Genomic DNA, 18,962 nt, shown 5'->3' with positions numbered 1-18,962 from the left:
ATACTAAAATGACCATCCTTAAGTGACCGCACATCTCTCCCACTAAGAGCTGCTGGGTCTCTGCCTTTGAAAAGACCAACCTGAATTTACAGATAAGGTCTATTCATCTATATATATCTTATCCTCTAAAACATGTTTCTCTTAAAAGCCTTTAATGAAGTCTAACAGAATAGTTCTTTTAAGAATACTATCTTTTGTTTCATATTTTCACTTTTAAGCCTAAGTCTATTATACATTTCTATACTCAAATGCTTGGGACTGTTTTGTCTGTGTCTAGATCTTTCTTACCTTTGGTAGGTGCTTAGATATTAGATGAATGAAATGAAAAACAGACCACACCATATTCTAACTAAGTCTCTTAATGACAGCAAAAGGAATACAGATACCTGAAATGTTAGCACATAAAAGGAAAAACCTTATTTTTGAGCAATTTTTTTTTCTCCCAAGAAATTTAAAAGAAGAAATGGAAATAAAGTGAATTTTTGTGGGACAATTTAAAGGTGAGAAGAAATGTATTTTTACAAGGAAAGGTTCAAAGTTGCTCATATGAAAAAACATGGAGGGTTAATGAAAACACACAAACCTAAACTGGCAAAGTGGAAAGAAATAGCTTCCTTCCAAGTAACAATCTGAAGTTTTAACAAATCTGGTAACATAAAGCACATCCAAACAGACTTCTTGGATTAAATTTAATACAATTGTACATTCATGCTGTGGCGGTAACAACTTTCACATTATCTGTAGGACTTCTCAGTTGACTCTCTTGACACAAACACAAAGGCACAGTCCAAAAGGATACACTAACATTTACAATAGTTTTAAACAAATGTAGAGAAGACAAATTTGAAGTCTTAAACTATTTGAAGATGGATCAACTGGAATATATTTTCATTCAAGAAAAGACTTATACTTTCAACACTCTCACTTTGCCGCAGTGGCGGTTCCAGGTGTCCAGTGAGTTATTCTTCATATCCATTGAACAGACAAATGTAAGTAAGCAGTCACATGACAAGATAGCTAAAGAACACAGATTTTTAAATACCTCAGATTTTTTCAGTGAACTCTTCTGCAAAAAGAAGAGTTCTACTTCTTCCATTTTAGTTAATCCTATAAAAATAAGTGCCTTTCCTGCCCTCCCCCCATTAGTGCATTTGCTACCTTAGCTATTTAACATTAGATTCACGTGAATTTAACCAAGGATTATTAAACACTGAAAGAAGCCAACCAGGCATGGTACTTTAGGTTTAGGTAATAAAATGCTAGCATCAGGATTTGTCTCCTTGTTGGGAATTTTTGGTCTCAAAAGAAACAGGTATTTAAAGAAAATGAAGCAATATAAACTAACTTGTCCTTAAAAAATTTGAGAGATACTATTCTGTACTTTATAGAATTAAGGGTTGTTATTTTTAAGCATTTGGTGAGTAAGAATTCTTATAAGTCTGAATATTTGGAATGTATTATAGAGTCATTAAAATATAATTCTGGGAAGAAACCAAGAGATTAACATTTTAATTCTATATTTTATAAATTTAGGTCCTCTGGGTTATTAAGATATTAAGCTTCAGTGTCTTTTTTTTTTTTTTTTTCAGTCTGAAAGCAGCAATGTTACTTCCCTGCTTAATTATTTCATGACCTGCAAAAGCTAATTATTATTAATAAAGGGTTCACCTTTTATTGTAATCACACAGCTATCAATGTTGGTTGACATTCATTAGATCTTGGTTTCTCAAAATATATTTATCTAGGTCAAGAAAAACAAGCAGAAGGAAACCTCACCCAAATTATGTAGCAGTGTTAAGCAAATTCAGTTTTTGAGCCAAAATTAAATCATTTGTGTCTTCAAACTTTCCCTGTAACTTTTCTTATAGCAATATAATTTTGCATTTTGGCCAAAGAGAGCTGCTTTCTTTTGGCAGATAAAATCATGCTTCTGGAGAAACACTGACTTAGATCTATAGAATCTGTCTCCTTTTCAATAGAGCAGTAACAAATAAAGTGTTACACATTTATTTCACCTAAGCTGATCTCTTTCAAAAGTCCAGTATGATAAAAATCTGTAGGGTATTTTTACCCAATATACCTAATTACATTCAGTTTAAAACAATTTTTCAAAAGAACTGGTTTTTGGCCAAGAGTCAAAAACCAAAAAGTTGTCAAAAATTAAGCCATAGTCCTCAAGTGTAATGATTTTAAAAACCAACTATACACTACTGCATGTTCTTGGAAATTTGGAAACAAATATATTTTGACTCCTAAGAAAAAAACTTGGTGGCACATTAAAGAATGACTAGGAGTTTATAAAACATAAGAGGCAGGGGTACAGTTAATTCTACAATTATGGAAAACATCAGTGTGCCTTTGCTTTATTTGACGAGAAATGGAGTTTTGAGTGCCAAATAACTAATTACTGTTAGTGTCACCAAAATTAGTTCCAAACAGTACTCAGAAAATAAACTACTTCCAACAATAACAATTTTCATTACCTTTTCTAAGGACTATATCGTAATTTTCATTCTTTAGGATGATCCTCCTTGACCATCTTTTACTTTGCAAATGAACTAATTCTAACCCATTCTGAAGTAAAAACTGTTCACATTCACAAGCAAGGAATACTATTGCACATTACACTCATTTTAGGAATGTGTGCTTCCTCCCCCCACCCCCACCCCCAAAAACTGACAGTGCATCTATGAATTATATCTCATTATCTGAATTTAATAGCCCTCAAAGTGCTTTTGCTCTTCCACTGAACACGTACATTAATATTCTTGCAGTCTCAAAATACTTCGTGAACCCTGAAGTGATTCTCTATGGAAGGAGCTTCCTTTGCAAAATGAATTTGGCTAGTCACCTGCATACCAAAATCTCCAAGAATCTGAACAAATTTCTTGTGCTCCTTTCCAATCCAAGATCTCATTGGATCACATACTTGGTAAGGTGTTACATGGGTATGAACAATAATCCCTGTTTGTGCAAATTCTTTCAAGACTTCTGGATAAGTAACCCAAGTATTGCTTCCTCCAGAATGACCGCCATCCAGCCAGTACATTGTTCTTATGCTTTTGATAAAAGCATCTATGTTCTTGTCTTTCTTGGCTTCTTTTAATTCAAAAAGCAATTGATTCAAAACAACACAACCTTTACTGAATCCAATCAAAGTAAAAGAAGCACCATTTAGTGATGGTGGGTAAAAACTCACGGTGGACTCATCAGATTTCTCACAGGTCCTCTCTTTTTCTCCCTGGCAACCATTAGTAGTGTGAGAAGAACTGGATCTGCAGTTAGATGCTCTGGAGTCCTTATTCAAATCTTTCACATTCTTCCTTGATAACAAACTGTTCTGACTTAAATTAAAAGCATTAACTAATAACATATAAAGGTGCTTAAAAGCTCCAAAGTCAGTATTGTGTTCTGGAGCACCAAACATATTACTTTTCACAAAATTGTCATAGCAGCTGAATTTGTGCAAATGCATTCGGGAACACTTTATCACCCAAATATAACTATTAGGGAACCGGTGGGCTAAAATGGTGGCAACATTTTCTAGACTCCAGTTTTCCCACTGATAATTCTCAGGATGACGGGTCATAATTTCATGGTAATTCTGAAAGGTAAGAAAGATGAAACAAGCATTAAATACACATTTATATAAAATTATTTCCACAGTATAGTTTCCTATTTTTATTGCAGAGGAGATTGGGATGTTATATGACTAATGGTTAATGTACTAGAAATGGAAACTATAAATCCATCATTACTTTCTGATAATAAGACTCTAAACAAATAATCTCTTAGTTTAAACCTAAAATCCTTATAACCTCTCAAAAGACAGGTTATAAGATACAGCCAAACAGTAGAAATTTAAAAATAAAACTTACTTTAAAAGGATTACATTTTAAAATAAATTTTATTTAGTATACATAAAATCTCCTATTCTTAACACATTAACTGAAAATAAAAATTGGGTTTTTTTTGTTTTTTTTTTTTTTTTTTTTGAGAAGGAGCGAGAGAGAATGTAAGAGCAGAGGGGGAGAGAAGCAGGCTCCCCAATGAGCAGGAAGCCTGACGTGGGGCTTGATCCCAGAACCCTGGTTTATTAAACAGAGTTTCGACCAATCCAGAACTTTAAAATGCCATGAAGAACATGGCTTTGAACTGTGCAAATCACTTACAAGTGAGTTTTTTCCTATAAGTAATCATACTGTAAATGTATTTTCTCTTATGATTTTCTTAATAACATTTTTTTAAGATTTTATTTTTAAACAATCTTTGCACCTGGGGTGGGGTTTGAATCCACAACCCTGAGATCAAGAGTCCCATGCTCCACCAAACTAAGCCAGCCAGGTGCCTGTATAATAATATTTTAAGAAAAATGTTACTTTAAGAATAAAGCATATGATGCACAGAACATACAAAAGATATGTTAATTGACTGTTTACATTATCAGAAAGGCTTCCAGTAAACAACAGGCCATCAGGTAGTTAAGATTTGGGGGAATCAAAGTTACATGTAGATTTTCATCTGTGTGGGAGTTAGTGTCCCCAAACCCTAAATTGTTCAAGGGTCAAAAGTGTGCAAAACTGCAATGAACATTCTAGAAAAATCTTTTTATACATCTATGATTACATCAATAAAAATAAATTATTGGATATGGGGCGCCTGGGTGGCTCAGTCAGTTAAGTTGGGTGCCAGTAATCATCTCAGGGTCATGAGATCAAGCCGTGCATGGGCTCTGTGGTGGGCGGGCAGCCTGCCTGAGATTCTCTCCCTCTGGCCCTTCCCCAGCTATCTCTCTGTAAATAAATGACATCTTTTAAAAATAAATAAATAAAAATAAATTCCTGGAAATGGAAAAACTGGGTCAAAGAATACTCATAATTTAAGATTAGTTCTACAGACTACAATGCTGTCTTCTAGAGAGGTTACGTATAATTCTTAGATCTTCATTCAATTTCTTATGCAAAGGATAGCTTATTCTAATTTGGACTTACTGAAGATTTGAATGACATTGTAATTTGTTTATATATTTATTAGCCATCTGGGTTTCTATTTGTGTCTGTTCATAACTTTGGACCTTTTTTATTTGGATCTTGTTTATTTAGGAGCATTCTATATATATTAATAACTTTTTGTATAGGTTCTAGGAAATGCATATAAATTTTTTTCCTTTCTATTTATATTCACAGCAGCTATTTTTAAAAGGGGGAAAATCTTTCAAATTTATTCTATGAGATTTACTGGATACCTACTGATTGGGTATGGATTAGAACAGACTACATCCCTGCCCCCGCAGAGCTTACATTCTAGTACAGAGATACAAAGTAAACATTCTAGCTTACATTCTAGTACAGAGATACAAAGTAAACATTCTAGCTTACATTCTAGTACAGAGATACAAAGTAAACATTCTAGCTTACATTCTAGTACAGAGATACAAAGTAAACATTCTAGCTTACATTCTAGTACAGAGATACAAAGTAAACATTCTAGCTTACATTCTAGTACAGAGATACAAAGTAAACAGAGCAACTCTGTCCAACAGAAATATAACATGGTCCACATAAAATTTTCTAGTAGCTACATTTTACAAAGTAAGAAGTTAACAGGTGAAACTACTTTGAATAATGTTATTGAGCCCAATATATCAAAATATTATAATTTAAACGTAACCAATGTAAAGAAACCAATGAGAGATTATCATATTTCTTTTTCTAAGTCTTTGAAATCCTGTGTGTGTTTACACTTAAAGGACATCTCAATTTGAATGGTAAATTTTCATTGGAACTACTGGATCTGAATTTAGATTTCATAAAATTTACAGCTGAAAAAGTAGATTCACACATTCAAGTTGTTCAAATATACTTAAAAGTTTTTTAGGAACTGAACTATCAGTTTTTAGACTTAAATTTAAAGTTAAATATAATTAAAAACTGAACTCCTTGATTAGACTAACATTTCAAGTGATCGATAGCCACAAGTCGCTAACAGGCAGCATAAAATATTAAGATGGTGGCTAATGCAATGGAGACATTTTAACAATGCTTATTCTTCCAATCCATGAGCATGGAATGCTTTTCCATCTTTTTGTGTCTTCTTCAATTTCTTTCACGAATGTTCTGTAGTTCCTTGAGTACAGATCTTTTACCTCTTTGGTTAGGTTTATTACCGGGTATCTTATGGTTCTTGGTGCTATAGTAAATGGAATCGATTCTCTAATTTCCCTTTCTATATTTTCACAGTTAGTGTAAAAGAAAGCAACTGATTTCTATACACTGATTTTATATTCTGCCACATTACTGAATTGCTATATGAGTTCCAGTAGTTTGGGGGTGGAGTCTTTTGGGTTTTCCATATAAAATATCATGTCATCTGCCAAGAGAGAGTTTGTTAAAATGTCTATATTGCCTAGAGCAATCTATACTTTCAATGCCACCCCTGTCAAAATTCCACCGGCATTTTTCTAAGAGCTGGAACAAACAATCCTAAAATTTGTATAGAACCAGATGAGACCCCGAATTGCTAAGGAAATGTTGAAAAAGAAAAACAAAACTGGGGTCATCACATTGCCTGATTTCAAGCTTTACTACAAAGCTGTGATCACCAAGACAGCCAGTAGAACAGAGTAGAGAGCCCAGATATGGACCCTCAACTCTATGGTCAATTAATCTTCAACAAAGCAGGAAAAAATATACAGTGGAAAAAAAGACAGTCTCTTCAATAAGTGGTGCTGGGAAAACTGGACAACTAGGAGAATGAAACTCGACCCATTCTCTTACACCATACACAAAGATAAACTTGAAATGGATAAAAGACCTCAACATGAGGCATGAATCAATCAAAGTCCTAGAGGAGAACATAGGCAGTAACCTCTTCCACATCAGCCACAGCAACTTCTTTCAAGACATGTCTCCAGGGCGCCTGGGTGGCTCAGAGGGTTAAGCCTCTGCCTTCGGCTCAGGTCATGATCTCAGGGTCCTGGGATCGAGTCCCGCATCGGGCTCTCTGCTCAGTAGGGAGTCTGCTTCCTCCTCTCTCTCTCTCTCTGCCTGCCTCTCTGCCTACTTGTGCTCTCTGTCTGTCAAATAAATAAATAAAATCTTTAAAAAAAAAAAAAAAAAGACATGTCTCCAAAAGCAAAGGAAACAAAAGAGAAAATGAACTTTTGGGACTTCATCAAGACCAAAAGCTTCTGCATAGCAAAGGAAACAGTCAACGAGGAAGCAACCCACGGAATGGGAGCAGATATTGGCAAATAACGCTACAGACAAAGGGCTGATATCCAAGATCTATAAAGAACTCCTCAGACTCAATACACACAAGATATAATCACGTCAAAAAATGGGCAGAAGACAATGAACAGACACTTCTCCAAAAAAGACATACAAATGGCTAACCGACACGTGAAAAAATGTTCATCATCATTAGCAATCAGGGAGATTCAAATCAAAACCACATCGAGGGCACCTGGGTGGCTCAGTGGGTTAAGCCTCTGCCTTCAGCTCAGGTCATGGTCTTAGGGTTCTGGGATCGAGGCCTGCATCCGGCTCTCTGCTCAGCCGGGAGCCTGCTTACCCACCCCCCACCCCTCAACCTGCCTCTCTGCTTACTTGTGATCTCTCTGTCAAATAAATAAAATCTTAAAAAAAAAAAAACTGAGATACCACCTCACACCAGTTAGAAGAGCCAAAATTAACAAGACAGTAAACAACACGTGTTAGAGAAGATGTAGAGAAAGGGGAACCTTCTTACACTGTTGGTGGGAATGCAAGTTGGTGCAGCCACTCTGGAAAACAGTGTGGAGATTCCTTAAGAAATTAAAAATAGAGCTACCCTATGACCCTGCAATTGCACTACTGGGTATTTACCCCAAAGATACAGATGTAGTGAAAGGAAGGGCCATCTGTACCCCAATTTTCATTAGCAGCAATGGCCACAGTCACCAAACTGTGGAAAGAGCCAAGATGCTCTTCAATAGACAAATAGATAAGGAAGATGTGGTCCATATATACAATGGAGTATTATGCTTCCATCAGAAAGGATGAATACCCAACTTTTGTATCAACATGGATGGGACTGGAGGAGATTATGCTGAGTGAAATAAGTCAATTAGAGAGTCAATTATCATATGGTTTCACTTACTTGTGGAGCATAAGGAATAACCTGGAATAACCTCGAGAGGAGATGGAGAGGAGAAGTGAGTTAGGGGAAATCAGAGGGGGAGAAAAACCATGAGAGACTGTGGACTCTGAGAAACAAACAGGGTTTTGTGGTAGGGGAAGCGTGAGCCTGGTGGTGGGTATTAAGGAGGGCCCGTATTGCATAGAGCAACAGATGTGGTGCATAAACAATGAATCTTGGAACACTGAAAAAAAATAAAATAAAAGTAAATAAATGAATGCAATGGAGTATAATTTTTTTTTTAAGCAGGGCAAAAGAGATACAAGGTTTTAGAAAGGACAGAAGATTATATGAAACCCAGGGTGGTCTCCAATAATACCATAGTTGAGAAGTACCTGAAGGAACCAAGCAAGTCAGTCATGCTATTTCAGGCATAAGGAACCGCAAGGCCCTGAAGCAGAAGCATGTCTGGGACAGCCAAGATACAGCAGTGAGACTGGAGTAGCTCCTGTAGTAGGAACAAAAAGAAAGTGGGGGCACCCGGGTGGCTCAGTCTGTTAGGCATCCCTGCAGCTCAGGTCATGGAGCCTGGGCATCAGGCTCTCTGTTCAGCGGGGAGCTTGTTTTTCCCTCTCCCTCTGCCTGCCCCCATTGCTTGGCCTGTGCACTCTTTCTCTCTCTGTATGTCAAATAAAGAAAATCTTAAAAAAAAATAAATAAATAATCGCCAAGGCCAGAGAGATTGTTGGGGAGAGGGGGAGGTGTGAGGACTTTGGCCTTTGCTCAGAGCACAGGGCTGATGTAATTTGTTTTGAAAGATTACTCTTGCTCCTATGTTGAAGGGTCAGGAGCTGAAACAGAAGACCAGTAGAAGGTTCCTGAAGTATAATCCTGACGAGAAAAGGCGGCTTGAACAAGAGTGGTAGTAGAAATTCAAGTGGTAAGAAGTGGTAAGACTCTGATTATATTTTGAAAGTAGAGTCAACAGCATTTGCTGATTGACTGGATATAGGGTATGAGAGAAAGAGAAACAGAGTTGTGATTTTCCTTTATTTCTAACAGCCATATACTATCTCTGTTGAACAATTTTACATGTACTTCTCTTTTGACCTAGTGATTCCACTTCTAGGAATTTATCTCAGTGATATACTTGCATATATGCATAAATAAATAAGCGTGTATAAGGTTATTTCTGTTTCAGAAGAATGAATCAAGACTATGAGTACTCATATGCATTATAAAAATAAGGGCTAAAAAAAACCTTGTATGCTATGTGTTTTTTAAGAAAAAAGAAAAAAAAAAGTTTGCAGGGCACCGAGGTGGATCAATCAGTTGAGGGTCCGTGTCTTGATTCCACTCAGGTCATGATTTCAGGTCCTGAGATCAGCTCCAAGTCAGACTCCACCTTTTCTGTACTACGTCCCCTGAGTGCGCATGCGTGTACATGCAAGCTTGCGCGTGCACTCTCACTCTCTCAAATAAAGAAATAAATCTTAAAAAAAAAAAAAGTGTGCATCAGCACAGAATGTCTGTGGAAGAACACATAAATCAGCAACAGCGGTAGCGTTGGGAAAGAGAAATGGGAACCGGAGAGACCGGAATGAAAAGGTTATACTTTTCAACGTATAACCTTAAATAAACTTGATTTTTAATAATACACATATTTTTCTATTAAAAATCTTAAAACTAATGAAAGTAATACTAACTACAGAAATTTAGTTTATATACAAAGGTATAAGGAAGACAGAAAAGTCATCCATAAAACCACCAATTAGAAATAATCATTATTAAAATGAGTCTAGCATTCCAGTTTTCTTCAGTATACATACACACATTTGTAAATATGTATTTAAGACAGCATTCTTACTTCTCCCTAGTAATATATTACAGGCTTGGTTCCAAATCAATAAATACAGATATGCATAATTTTTAGACTTCCCATCAAAAAGATTAATTTCAATTTCCATTCTCACTGGAAGTATAAAAGAATTTATACTTTTATAAAAAGTATTACCCACATTACCCACACTAGCTATTAGCATTAATTTTTTAAAAACCTTCACTACTGTGATAAAATACTTTACTTTTGATTTAATTTGCATGTTTTGATTCCTAAGCTGGTTGTTTATTGACAATTTTCTTTTTTTTTCTTTTGTTAATCCTCTGTTCATGTCCTTTAAAATTCTCCCAGTTGGATGTTCAAGTCCTTCTTAACAGTTCATAATCTCATTAATATTAACAGTTTGTCATATATATTTAAAAAATACTTACTCCCAGAAGGCTATCATTTAACTTTTTATGGATTCTGCTACTGCCCTTTGCACATTTATATTTGTGATATAAAATTAAAACAGGAACTTAGATCTCAAAGCACTCATCTAAATCCTTCGTATAGCTAAGGAAACTGAGGTGCTAGAAACTAAATAGTTATTTCTATTATAGTTATTTATATTTCTATTATAGTTATTTAGTTAATGAGCCAAAATGAACTCAAGAGTCTACAATTCTCAGCTTAGCCTCTACCACATAGGAGGTAATCTAAAAACTTGATCTTTTCTTTGATTAGTTCCAGGTTACATGATCAGAAGGGAAAAATGTTTAATTTATACTAAGGAACTGTGTGCACTGAAATATAAAAATAGTCACTGATCCCAGATCCCAAAACAGTGGATAAATACTCCCATATTCTAAAAAGAAACACAGGACACCCCCTAGGACTCGCTAACAGCTGGCCAAAACTGTTTCTGGAACTCTGGCTATTACCCAGGGCCACTCTAGAGAAGAGGGTAAGGCGATAGAAAGAGAGTATTTCCGTTTGAGAATTTTCATCCCAGTTGGGAATGTAATGTAGTGCGGAATGCTTGGGGGGGGGGGGGTATGATGCTTCTCATCACCAGTGAAGCAAGTGGCAAAAGAATCTCTTGGAGAGCTTAAGGTGCTCATTTCACAGGAAGATGCTTACTGACCTGCAAAAACTTACAGGCCCACCCCATACTGCTTCTAAAGTAAGGGTATAAAAGATTCTTAGCAAAACTTGATGTGCATGTGTCTCCAACGGTTTGGAAACATTTGTGATTAAGTTTCAAGCTAGGCGTTATAGTCTTATAGCAGAGCAAGGATAACTATATTGGATATGAGCTGTACTTCCATCGAAAAAAGGAGGGAGGGGGAGCCTCTGCTGAGCATAAAGTAGACATCCCAAGTAGGCAAGCTAGAAGGACTAAAACAGGATCCAGCCTAAGAAGGCTGCCTGATATGAGCACAGAAAGCCCCAGGGCACAAGATCAAGTGTGAAATAATAGAATACATATATTTTTATCTGCTCCTGTTCCTGGCAGAGAGCTCCTAAAACCCTTGGAATTTCCTGGGTGACAGGAACAACTTTCTTCTAATGAAATAACTCTTGGTGGGCTCCTGGATGGGAACTGGTCAACCAGAGAGACCAAGACATGATTAGAAGTTTGAAACTTTCTGTCCCACTCTCCATTCCCCAAAGAGGGGCTGGAAATGGATGTTAATGATTGGCAGTGACTATGCAATGAGGCCTCCATTAAAAATCCCCAAAGTATGGGTTCTACTAACTTCTAGGTTGGCGAACACACAGAGGTGCTAGGAGAGTGGTGTTCGGAGAGCAAGCTTTGGAAGGTCCACACCCATTCCCACATACCGTATGTATCTCTTCCATCTAGGTGTTCATCTGTATTCGTTATCACATCCTTTCATAGTGAGTAAAACAGTAAGCACACCGTTCCCTAAGTTCTATGAGTCACTCTTGCAGATTAACTGAACCCAAGGAGGGTATCATGGCCATCCCAATTTATAACCAGTCAGCAGCAGCACAGGTGACAACCTGGGACTTGCAAATGGCATCTGAAATGGGGGACAGTCTTATGGGACTGAGCCCTTAACTTATGAACTGTGACAATAACCGCGGGTAGATACTGTCAGATTAAGTACTAGGATACCCAGCTGGAGTCACAGAGCATCACCTGGTATGGTGGGAAAACCCACCTTAATATGTGGGAAAACCCACATATTAAGTTTCAGGAGTGTTTGAGTGTGGCAGTAGTGTGAGTAGTAAAGGCATGACACAGGAGAAAAAAGAGTCCAGGACATACACTTAGGGCACAATCATCTATATATCCTAGCCTTTAGGAAAACAAAAATTTTTTAAAGGTAAAATTGGAAAATGACTCAAATGTTCACCAAGTGCTAAATGAGTAAACAAATTGTATATCCATACATAGAAAACTACTTAGCAATAAAAAGGAACATACCATTGATACAGGCAAGAGTAAGAATGAATTTCAAAGCATTATATTCTAGGGAAAGAAGCCGGACACAAGACCACATACTATGATTCCAAATTCATGAAAATCTGGAAAAGGTAAAACAATAGTGAAAAAAAGGTCACTGGTTGCCTGGGGCTGAGAAAAGAGACAAAAGTGGGGCATGAGGGTCCCTTTTAGGGTGATGGAGATGTTTTAAGACTGTGGCATTGGTTACATAATTATAACATCTGTCAAAATTCATCAAAGTGTAAGCTTATACTTTAAAAAAGAGAGAGAAGTCTAATTTTATATCCTGAGGCTTTTAAAAGCAAGATAACTCAAGAAAATTGGAAGGCGCCTATTTAAAAAAATCCTGACTCCCCCCTCCAAAATCATTACTGATGGATTAAAAAAATCAAAGTACCTTAAGAAATATGAATTACTATGTTCTCAGCTTGCCTATTAACTCAAATGAAAAAACCTAACAAGTACAGAATAAAAAAGGGCACATAACAAGAAAAAAATGATTGCAAAAGGAACATCAAGAAAGCAATGGTAAGGGGCGCCTGGGTGGCTCAGTGGGTTAAAGCCTCGGCCTTTGGCTCAGGTCGTGATCCCAGAGTCCTGGGATGGAGCCCCACATCGGGCTCTCTCTGCTCAGCGGGAAGCCTGCTTCCCCACTCTCTCTCTGCCTGTCTCTCTGCCTACTTGTCATCTCTGTCTGCCAAATAAATAAATAAAATCTTAAAAAAAAAAAAAAAAGAAAGCAATGGTAATTAAAATTTAAAAGTACAGACAACTAGATCTGATACCAAATAATAAATTGGTGTTAACATGAGGTAAATTTTCTAATGGTACCTTACAAAGTTCTATTGGCCCACTTCTGTTCAGTATTTCTCCAAATAAGAATAAAGATACACAAAGTATGCTTATTTACTCTATATATGATATAACCAGAACAATGGTTCTATAAAAGATTCGATACACTGATAAGACGAGCTGTATTTAACAGTAAATTCCACAAGGATGAACATGAAGATGATAAGAATCAAGTACGAAGATACAGATGAGGAAATCTGAGCCCAAAGCATTTCATATAATAGCCAAGATTGATCAAGCACTTTGAGCACTGCTCAAAGCAACTTACATATATTCATTCATTCATTCAACAAGTTACATACTGAACACCTACTACATGCCATTCAGTGGCATGTATCTATTCACATAGATATATTAGTGAAAAAAACAGACATAAAGCTTATACTGTAGTGCTGGAAGACAGACAAAAACCAAAATGAATAATACAGTAAATGAAATGGGTAAAAATAAAAGAGAAAAGCTAATAGGGATCTTGTGGATACATCTGATTACTAAATAGGGTGGTCAGAAAAGGCCTCACTGTGAAGGCAACTTTTGAACAGACTCAAACAGATGAGGTAATGAATCCTATAGATATCTGCAGGAAGATTTTCGGAGCAGTATGTGCAAAGCTTCTGAGGTAAAGTGTATCTACCATGAAAAGTATGAATACTGCTGCTAGGGCAGAGTAGAACAGAAAATGGAGACAGTCAGAAAAGCAACAGAGTGGGAAAAGGTGAAGACAGTGAAGAGCCCTTCAAAACATCAAGATTCTCTGGATTTTACTCTGAGTGATTTGGGAAGCTACTGCAGAGTTTTGAGCAGCGGTGTAGCATGATTGGACTTACTTTTAAACGGACTCATCTGATCACTTCCAGAAAGATCTAGAAGGGGAAGCAACTTTGTTGATGGAGGTATGAGTGTGAAAGAGAGGTTGCTAACAGATAATTCAAGATTTCTAACTTCAGCAACTAAAAAAGAATTTCCATTAACTGAGATGAGGAAGACAGAAGGAAGAACAGATTTAAAAGCAAGGATCCAGAGATTTTAGTTTTGAGATATCTATTAATTACCCAAAAGGAAATACTGTGCATGCCTTAGGGTAAGCCTAAGGTTCCAGAAATCTACATAGGCTAGATACACAAATGCTGAAGGTCATCAGAGTACAGGAAGAATGTAAAACTACAAGACTCAAAGAGATCACTAAGGGAGTAAAGGCAGAAGAGAAAAGTCCACAAACTGAGCACTAGGGCCACCCAATAAAAAAGGTGATCAGAAAGACGAGAAGGAACTGTCACTTATCAGGTGTTCACATATTTAGTCCTCATTGATATTCTATAAATTATTATTCCTATTTTATAGTTGAGGTAGCCGCAATTGGCTGGAGAATTCATAGCTAAAAAGTGCAGAATCAGGGTTCAATCCTAGGCAATCTGGCCAAAGCCTTCTGATGCATTATCTTTAAAGGACCTGGGTTTTTAAAGCACTTCATACTCTGCATAAAACACTATATCACTGTCCAAAAAGCTAATGGAATCTCAGGCTACATAAGGAAATGGATGATGTCAAAACAAAAGGAGATATGACTCTAAGTATATTTAGACTTTTTAGACCTGCATTGTATTCGGGTTGTCACACTTTATAAACATTTAGTAGGTGCTCAATAAAGGTTAGTTACCATTACTATCATCACCATCATCATCATTACAGATGCACACCCGAGCTGTACCTCAGATCTCTGCAAGTGGCCATGAGTAATATCATCCTGTTTTCCCACACTGAGCAACCCAGCATTAACTGAGTAAGTATCTTCTCTTAAATCCAAATACTAGTTTTTACATAGTTGTTATCAGCCATCAACCCAGTTAGTTATTCTAAGAACAAGAGAAAAAAACTACATATATCTTAATCATCTTTGGACACATGGCACAAAGTTTGTAACTGTATCATTTTCAAGCAACAATTTCAAAAACAATAAACTAATACTGTTTCACAGTAGAAGAAACACATCTAGCCACATTTGAGCTTTCCTTGTCCACACTAGCACTACTCAACAACTTTCCGTGATGATGGAAATGTTCTGTGAAAATGCTCTGTATCTGCGCTGTCCATTAGGGCACACACAGACCTCAGGTGCTCCTAAGCACTTGAAATGCTGCTAGTACAACTGAGGAATTGGATTTATTAATTTAATTTAAATAGCCACATATAACTAATGGCTACCATATAAGGCAACAGGGTTCTGAATTAAGATCTACATTAAGACCCAGCTTTGCAGGGCAATACATCCACGAATATTTGAAGATATAAAATTAATAATAAAGATAAAACCACGTACAAAAGTACAGAGTTTAGGTGAGCACAAAACACTGACACGCTTAGCAATTAATGACCCTTTTCTTCCACCCACCCCCTTTGCCTTTTCTAGGGTTACTGAAAGTGTCATATCCTTGTAAAAAAAAAACAAAAAAAAAATTTTTTTTTTTTTAAGTCACTGCCAGCGTTTTCGGAACACTGCGCGCTAATCTGAGAGCCATCCCGTCTCCTAATACACATGCACGCGCGCGCACCTCGGAGAAACCAAGTTAGAGCACGAACACACGGATGTGCCTGCCTCATTTGTTCGGTCTCAAAATCACCCCCACCCCCGCCCAAGCCCGGACGAACAGCTGGCTCTTCCGAGGTCGGTCGTAACCCTCCAAGGACACCTGCCCTCCGGGGCTCCAAAAGCAGGGGGTCAGGGGCGTGGCAGGGGCGGGTTTGGATTTCGTGGAGTTAACTCAAGAGCCACGCTGGGAGCGCATGTGTGGGTGTGTTCAGGGGAGGCGAGGAACCCGGCACTAGTGCACGGGAGACACTGAGGGAATTCGCATATGCACACGGGGAGGGAACAGGTGTCCAGGCAGGCCCCAGGTTACCTGCACATCCCCGGGGAAGTAGAGAACGTGATGCTGGCGCGCTGGCTGCGGCTCCTCCTTCGCCCGCTCCCCAGACAGGGCGCGCCGTTCCGGTCCCTCCCCCGCCGTCTCCGCCGCCAGCAGGAGCAGCTCGTTGCTGCGCTGCGGGTCAGCCCCCGGCACCGCGGCCAGCTGCAGGCACTGCGGCCGGCGCCCCTCCGCCGAGGAGGAGCACCGCGCGCCGCCGCCGCCGCCGCCGCCGCCGCCCAGGTTCATGGTGTCGGCCTGCGAGCGGGACGCGGCGATTCCGAGGCTGAGCTGCGGCAGGAGGAGCAGCAGCGGCGGCGGCGACCGCAGGAGCCTGAACTCCCACATGGGTCGCTGCCGCGAGAGCGGTTCGGGGGTGAGGGGAGGTCCCGAAGGAGGGACTTGGGCAGGCCGCCCAACGGTCCGCGGGAGCGGCCAGGGCGGGACGCGGCGCCGGGGCGACGACGGCGTCAGAGGCCGGCGTCCGCGCGCAGCGTGCGTAAGGGCGGGCGGGGGTGTACGAGAAATTGGACTCGGCTCCCCGGGCCGGGGGCGGGGGGGGGCGTGGCCCCAGGAAGGACGTTTGTGATTGGTGGGTTCCGTGCGCGGGAAGTTCGAGCGGAAGTCGGGCGCGGAGCTGGAGGAGAGCCGAGAAAGAGGGAACGCACTAGGGACTCCGGACGGAGGGCGGCAGTGGTGGCGTGAGCACCGCAGCAGGAGCGGCCCGGAGGCCGTCGTCCAAGGACTGGGCAGAGTTTTGAGTCCACTGTGCTCCCGTTTCTGTAGGCTCACCTTTCTGGTGAGACTTTTTATAGTTCTTTGAGCCCTAAATGAAGGGAAGCTTCCTTGTCTCACAAGCTCGAGTTTTCTTTGTGGATACAGAGGATTTCTAGGTTCATGGGGATTTGTTGTTAGAAACGAAATCCAATGCACCTTTGATTGGTAGTGGGGAACAGGGCCCATGACCTGGGACAGGAAAAATGGGGCAGGTCACCACCTGTTACACATTTGTTGTCCCTGGTGTTTGCAACCCATGGGATCGGCTGCTTTAGAGTTTTCAGACTCCGGTGTGGTGGCCCCTTGTGGAGCAGTAAGTTTTGGCCAAATGTATGCTCAAGACGGGGCTGGGGGGTGGGAAATGGTTCAGTATTCTAAATCTCAAACTGTTGGTGAGGCAAGGCACTATAAGGTGCTTTATAGGACACAGTATTAGTGATTTTCAACTTTCAGTATTTCTGGGCCCGCGCATGGGTTCTCAGGGAAAGCATACATTAACAACTACCAGAGTCTGCAAAAATCTCAAAGCATGGGGTCTACTTCTGCCCTGAGCACATATTGTCCATCTGCTTTGTTTATAAATAACCTAAAAAGGAGGTTATACGTAAAGAAAAGAGTTAACAAACAAACAAAAACCAAAACACCTTCCCTGGTTCCTGTAAGATTAAGGTCATGAAGCCCTCCATCTACTAAACTTAAGATAAAGTCTGTTTCTTTCTGGAATGTCTTTTATCTAATGATTTGTAATTTTTTATGCAAACAATGCAAACACTAAATGTTCCTTCCCTGGAGCACTGTCTTCTTTATGAAGATTGTGCATCTGGGCAACTGTCCTAAATTGAGAAGGAATAAAACTCTTTCTTTGAGAAATTATAAAAGATTACTCATTTTGTGTTGACAAGCTGAGCACTTCGTATTATTAACTGTTGTGAGTCTACATATGTATATGTTTAAGCACACACATTGTTTACTTCATTTCACATATCAAATAGTCACAAATAAGCTTGGACATTAGGTGGCTTAGTTGGTTGAGCATCTGACTGGCTCAGGTCATGATCTGGGGTCCTAGAATCTAGCCCCATGTCGAGTCCTGTGTTCATCCAGAAGTCTGCTTGTCCTTCTCCCTCTTCCAGTGCCACCTGTGCTTCTCTCTCTCTCTCTCTCTCTCAAAAATAGATAATCTTAAAGAAAAAAACAAATAGTCTGGAAATATGAACACAAATGATAAAATATAATTTTCTTATTTATTTTTAATGAATTCATAGAGGTCTAATATACTAACCTGTGGTCCAAATTATTGGGTTCCATCTGACATCATAATAGTGTAATGAATCAGAAACTAATTATTATTATTAAGTAGATCTGCTTTTTAACAATTACTGGCTAAAAAGAAACTGAGGCCAATTATATAACCATATTTAGGAAATAAGCCTTCACTCTGTTTTGTGAATCATATACATATTGTTACATTCTCTTGTTAGGTAGAGGATTACTGAAATGTAATCCAAAAACCCAGCCATATATACATGTATTTCAAATGCAGCTTTTGATTGTTGTAGTCTTATTTTTGGGTTGACCTGTTAATGGAATCTGTCACTATTGAAGAGGATGGGAGTTCTTGTGCTTTAGAAAGAAGATTAATTGTAGTAAATGTTAAATACTGCAAAGTTGTCCCAGTCATTCTAAGATAATTAAGGTCTTTAAGAAATACAAATAAAGATTTAAAGGTCAGAGAAGAAACAGACTGAAATAAGTGCAAGTTGGGTTTTTTTTCCCCTATAGTCAAGTAGCCACTTCCAGAGAAAGTAACAGCTCTTAATTCATCAGTTGAGGTATGTATATCATTTATATTAAGTCATTGACATTGTAATTGCTTTTCATAGGTCCCATTGATGTGTCTGTAACATCTGTTTCCTTTCTCCATCCCCTCTTCCTTTTTCCAGAAAGACCAATATTGTAAATCACTACTTTTATAACAACAATAGGCACAGATTGCCCAGGGCTTTTCCCTTTT

At 38.7% G+C, this 18,962-nt stretch overlaps 1 protein-coding gene across 1 annotated transcript; it reads right to left on the bottom strand.

Annotated features, from left to right (window-relative positions):
* Positions 1–675: 675 nt before the first annotated feature.
* CUNH2orf69 (chromosome unknown C2orf69 homolog) lies at positions 676–16,664 on the bottom strand. Its single transcript, XM_004772183.3, has 2 exons — positions 16,166–16,664; positions 676–3,604 (listed from the first exon to the last, which is right to left on the bottom strand). Exons 1-2 carry the CDS (start codon positions 16,517–16,519, stop codon positions 2,777–2,779), a joined length of 1,182 nt encoding a protein of 393 aa, XP_004772240.1. The 5' UTR covers positions 16,520–16,664; the 3' UTR covers positions 676–2,776.
* Between the last annotated feature and the right edge of the window lie 2,298 nt (positions 16,665–18,962).

This window comes from Mustela putorius, unplaced genomic scaffold (genome assembly GCF_011764305.1).
Source record: "Mustela putorius furo isolate JIRA1106 unplaced genomic scaffold, ASM1176430v1.1 tig00000275_pilon_pilon_pilon, whole genome shotgun sequence".
Classification (NCBI taxonomy): domain Eukaryota; kingdom Metazoa; phylum Chordata; class Mammalia; order Carnivora; family Mustelidae; genus Mustela; species Mustela putorius.
This window is presented reverse-complemented; position numbering and strand designations above follow the sequence as displayed.

Bases quoted from the DNA above. Each gene is read 5' to 3' on its own strand.
- CUNH2orf69 (XM_004772183.3), bottom strand. From the start codon at position 16,519: ATGTGGGAGTTCAGGCTCCTGCGGTCGCCGCCGCCGCTGCTGCTCCTC. The intron at 3,605-16,165 runs GTAACCTGGGGC...CTTACCTTTCAG, and splicing joins ACTTCCCCGGGGATGTGCAG to AATTACCATGAAATTATGAC.